The sequence below is a fragment of the Propithecus coquereli genome, unplaced genomic scaffold, assembly GCF_000956105.1.
Source record: "Propithecus coquereli isolate 6110/MARCELLA unplaced genomic scaffold, Pcoq_1.0 Scaffold215, whole genome shotgun sequence".
Taxonomy (NCBI): Eukaryota; Metazoa; Chordata; class Mammalia; order Primates; family Indriidae; genus Propithecus; species Propithecus coquereli.
This window is the reverse complement of record NW_012146634.1, coordinates 1,131,054-1,136,053: the sequence shown is the minus strand read 5'-3', so window position 1 is coordinate 1,136,053 and position 5,000 is coordinate 1,131,054. Positions and strand designations below refer to the sequence as shown.

The 5,000-nt window shown below is 36.8% G+C and overlaps 1 protein-coding gene across 1 annotated transcript in view; it reads right to left on the bottom strand.

The window, feature by feature from the left end:
* The window catches only part of LRIG2 (leucine-rich repeats and immunoglobulin-like domains 2), a 70,630-nt gene that overhangs the window by 98 nt on the left and 65,532 nt on the right, over window positions 1-5,000 (bottom strand). The window contains exons 13-15 of the mRNA XM_012644582.1: window positions 4,272-4,421; window positions 2,102-2,392; window positions 1-129 (exon numbers count right to left, since the gene is read on the bottom strand). The exon at window positions 1-129 is cut by the window's left edge and continues 98 nt beyond it. Coding sequence (XP_012500036.1) covers window positions 1-129; window positions 2,102-2,392; window positions 4,272-4,421 — 570 coding nt within the window. The remainder of the gene's footprint in view (window positions 130-2,101; window positions 2,393-4,271; window positions 4,422-5,000) is intronic.

Sequence of the window (5,000 nt, the reverse complement as noted above, 5' to 3'; positions counted from 1 at the left end):
CTGGATCCCTCTCTGCCAGGCCCTCATTTTGATGAAGTTGTGGTGACTCAAGGACTGGCTGCTGGGAAAAGTGAGGATGAGGTGGGCCTAGTTCTCTGTTTACATTCCACAGAGGCCGCTGCAATGTTTCTGCGAAAGAAAGATAAGAATAATCAGTGGTGACCAGAAGTTCAACATTAATTTTCTAAAACCTAATGTCTTTTTAACCAAATCCTCGAAGAAATAAAGATGCCCAATATTCCTGAATAAGGACATTGAGATCATACACTTGCCATCTTCCTAGCCACAACAAAATAAAAACCGAACATGGTCTTTCAAATCTTTCTACTCAACAAACCTAACCAGTTATATACAGAGACCATGCTATGTATCATGCACTTTACGTGTTATTTTAGTGGTTCTGCTGCTACAAAAATTTAAAAATAAAACTCTTTAGACACACAGAAAAGAAATAAAAGAGACTTACTGGTTTCCATACTGTAATGAAAGTCTCATGATACATAGAGAATATCTTTAAATATATTATAAAGTTGTTTTAAAAACAATCATTCCCTTCCAACTTGTAGCATGTCAATAATTCTAACAACAAATAATTGAAAGCAGCTATAGTAAATCAGATTATCTGCACTTTGGTTTCAAAAATGCACATTTCTTGTTCTTCTTGTTTACTGCAGTTGTGAGCTACTGTCCCAAGGACCATGTACTAAAAGTTGTATTAACTTCATGGGGCGAATTTTGGGAAAAAACAGCCAGTACCTATTTATGTATTATAAACAAACACCTAGAAATAATAATAAATACTAATAAAATAAAAATAAAATCCATGTGAAATGTAAGCTATAGCAGGGTTTCTCAAGCTTTACTATGCACAGGAATAACCTGAGGATCTTGTTAAAATGTACACTCTGATTCACTAGGTCTAGGGTGGGACCATGACTTTGCATTTCTAACAAGCTCCTAAGTAATGGTGATGCTGATAGTCCACAGACCACACTTTGAGTAACAAGAAGCTAGAGTACTTTGGTAAACAGTAGGCAATGCGCCTACAGACCAGATTAAAAATTAAGGTATCCCTAAGATTAGAAAAAGGATGGACTGCATTTTTGGTTCTTCTTAAACCTTATTTGTGTAACTCTTCTAGGACATGGAAAAATGGATTTAGTGTTGGTGTGTTTCTTTCATCTATACTGAATGTAAAAATAAGAGACTAACTTCAATAACAGTACTTTTTCTGACCTGTACCTTCTTTAGAAATCTTTAGAGTTGGTCTTTAAAGAACAACAGAGCACATCTTAAGACCCACATTAAATCATTTACTCCTGCTTGAACCAGCTGTGGAAGTACCATTGTATACTTTGCCTTCCCGTATAATCCTGTAGTTCTCACCTCCCACCCTATTTCCAGTGCTCTTCCATTTCAGGCTGACAGGAAATAAAAGCTGATTTAAAACCTGGATGGACAGGAAGACATGCTCAGTAGTATCCTTCATGGTCTAGAAAGAGTTTTGTTTCAAATGCCAAGTTATTATCAAATGCCTAATGTATACAATATAATGTGTATTTCTTTTCTTGGGCCATGTGGGACAGAAGACAAAACTGCTTTCCCACTTATGGACCTAATCATACCCATGGGATAAAGAAAACACCTTCCAAGCAATGCTGAGACTAAATACTTACCTGACAGAACAGCAACCAAACAAACCATTTTAAAATCTTCTCAGTAAAAATTTTCACAAAATTATGTCCAAATTATATTCTTTATTTTAAATAAAGATGGAAGAAAAATTATCAATACCCTGTATGAAACTTTATTTTTGCTTTTTTCTTTTTTTGCTGGTCAAGTGCAGTATATGAAACTTTTTAAAAGCTATTTCTGTATGGCCTCTGAATTTTCAATAGTGTGATCTTGTTACCCCCACAATAACTCTAATATGTAAAAATCTCTGGCTCTAGTTTACACCAGTTAACAGTGGCCAATTATTCCAGTATACCAATTTGTTTGCTTCCTGTCAAATGAGAGTGCAGCCTATTTGATAGAAGGAAAAGTAAATTAGGTGAAAGTGAAAACAAAATAAACAACAACAAAAAAATGAACCCCTTACCACTGCTCATCTGTGTGGAGGAAAGTTTCTTCTCCTTCATCCTCTCATGGTTGGTGGGAAAGGCAGACAGCTCTCTGTCTGCTGATGATATCAAGCTCTCCAGGACAGCAGCACTGTGGGAAGGATGGGCTAAATATGTCTCTTTGGGCATCTGGACCATGAGGCTGGACAGTGTCTGATCTAAAACATCCTCCTCAGCAATGTAAGTATATGGACAGTATTCTCGGGTCCTGGAGTAGATGTTGGCATTGTCATAACAATCTGAGCAGATCACCCGGGTACCAGTTCCACCTAACGAAAATAAGGGAAAGAATCCAAATATCCTTCCATTAAGGAATAAGTTTTGCTAATCATCAGTTTTCTTCAACAGTTGTCATTATCATTATTGCTAGCATTTATGGAACACTGACTTTATAAATCAGGTGAAGTTTCAAGCTTTCTGTCAATTAACTCATTTATTTTTCACAACATCCCTATGAGGTAGGTATTATTATTCCCCACATTATAGACAGAGTAAGTATAGCACAGAAAAGTTAAGTAACTTGACCAAAGTCACATTGCCAGAGTTAAGAACAGACACTTGAACCCAGGCATTCTGGCTCCAGAGCCTGTGCTCTTGAATATTACACTGAATCATCTCTGTCCAGCCTGGATAGGTCATACTCAAATAAAAGGGAGCCAAGACAAGGCTGCCACTGTGCTGTAAGACATGCTTGGCTTCATCAAAGTAAAGCAGAGAATGAGGAGTTATAATGATTTCACTTCATGAAAGTCCATGTTATTTTCATGAGTTAAGAGGTTAAGTAACACTAACTGCTAAAAGCATCCTGAGAGAAAGCCTCTGACAGTCAAGAGTCTTGCCTGACAAGTGTATGGTTGACAGAAGTAAAGCTTTAATAATGAGCTCCCTGGACTATTATGTGCTTTGAAAACTGAATGATGAAGGAGAGAAGAGAGAGTGAGAAATAAAGAGTGAGTTACTTATTCAAGATCAAGCAACAGAATATTAGAACTAGAAGAAACTAGAAGTAATTTAGTTTAACCCAGAAAGCGGTGTTATGTCCCACAAATTTCAAAGAGTAGAGACTTTTATATATTCTTTTAAAAGTCAGAAATACCCCCTTTTCCATGAAAAGCCAAAGTAAAATTCAATTTATCAATTATATAGAAAAGTTCTATTGACACCCAGCCTAAAAAAAAAAATCTCTGAAGAAATGGAACAAATCTTTCATTCACATGGTACTTGAAGTACCACATAGATTTGTTGAAAGAATCTATGAGAATCTTGGGGGAAGTACTTTATAATGTATTATTTCTTTACTTAAAAACGAAGAAACTGAAGCTTAGATCTTAAGTAAATTGTTCATGGTCACAGAGCTGAAAGAGGAAGAATTAGGAATCAAACCAACTCTTCTATCCCTTAATTCCCTTCCCTGTGTTCTGTCACTCCCCATGGCAGTGAAGGTGTTGAAATGGTAGAGGGAAGAGATGTAGTGTTGAGATGCCAGATTTGTTTAATTAGGAAATAGCTTATAACTCTCTGATGTTCTCCAATATATAATGAAAACAACTGCTACTATTTATCTATTTGTTTGTTTGTTTGTTTGAGATGGGGTCTTGCTATGATGCCCGAGCTAGAGTACAATGGTTATGTATAGGCCCAATCATAGTGCACTAAAGCCTCAAGCTCCTGGGCTCAAGCAATCCTCCCACCTCAGCCTGCCAAGCAGCTGGGACGACAGGCGTGTCCCACTGTGTCCAGTTTCTAGTTACCCTTTAAACTTTACCGAATATCTCCTGTCAGCAGGAGAAACAAACCTCCCCTGGATGTCGTCTGAAGTATGCTCATGCCTGAAAAGGGTAAGAGACACTTGAAAAAAGTTTCCAGAACATCCACTTCCTATAATAACACAGGTTTAGGAGCCTCTGCTGTGTACTCCAATCTCTCATTTAAGGATGATGTGTTTCTGCTTTCTGTAAGATGATGTAAGATGATTTTCTTCTCTTGCTAAGACTTTAGTCCACTTCCATCCTACTTTGCAAGAGGCTAAATGTTTTCACTGAGTATATAATTTTTAAATATTGCTTCAGATTATGGAGAAATTACATACTGAAAAATAAACAATAGGATAGGCTGAAATTGTAACCAAGAATAACAAAGAGTCATTACCATCAGTGCCTTTGTGTATATATCCATTGACAGGAGGCATAAGTTGCTGATGACTGCCTGCCTCAGAGTTGCTGTACCCTTCCTGTGGCTCAGACAGTGTTCCTTGGGAAGACAAGTAGCTGGGAATGTCTGCAGGCAGATTGAGCTCCTCTGTAAAAGAGACATCTGTGACTCTCAAATAAAGTTAGGCAGTTGAAGCCAACATTCAGAAGACTATTTTGCAAATGTGTTCCACTTTGATACTACTGGCTAGGAAAATGGCATGTACCTGGAACCCCAAGAGTGTTTAGTACTTCCCCTAAAACTATTTCTCACTAGACTTCTTCTCAAAGCTTCATTTTAAAAGTATTACCAAAATCTAAAGATTAAAAGTCTTATCTACACCCACACTTTCAAAATCTATCTGGCTGGATCTCTTCTCTTGCAGGATTTCAGGGTTTCAGGGTGAGAGCTGTAAAAGACTGACCTCAATTATCCAGCCTTATATTTAGTTTAAAAACAAAAAGACTGATCTCAATCATGAGAGCTCCACTTTTCTCAAAAGCAAAATTATAATGAAAATGAGCCTTAGGCACGAAAGAAAGAAGATGCACTTGTAATGCATTTATAAGAACAAAGTTTTGGGATAGTGTTTACAAATTCTTAAAATTATTCCTCAAAGAGGTTCTGTTATATTAAAGAAGTTCAACATGTGAACAGCTGTAATTTTTAATAAAGGCAAATATCTAA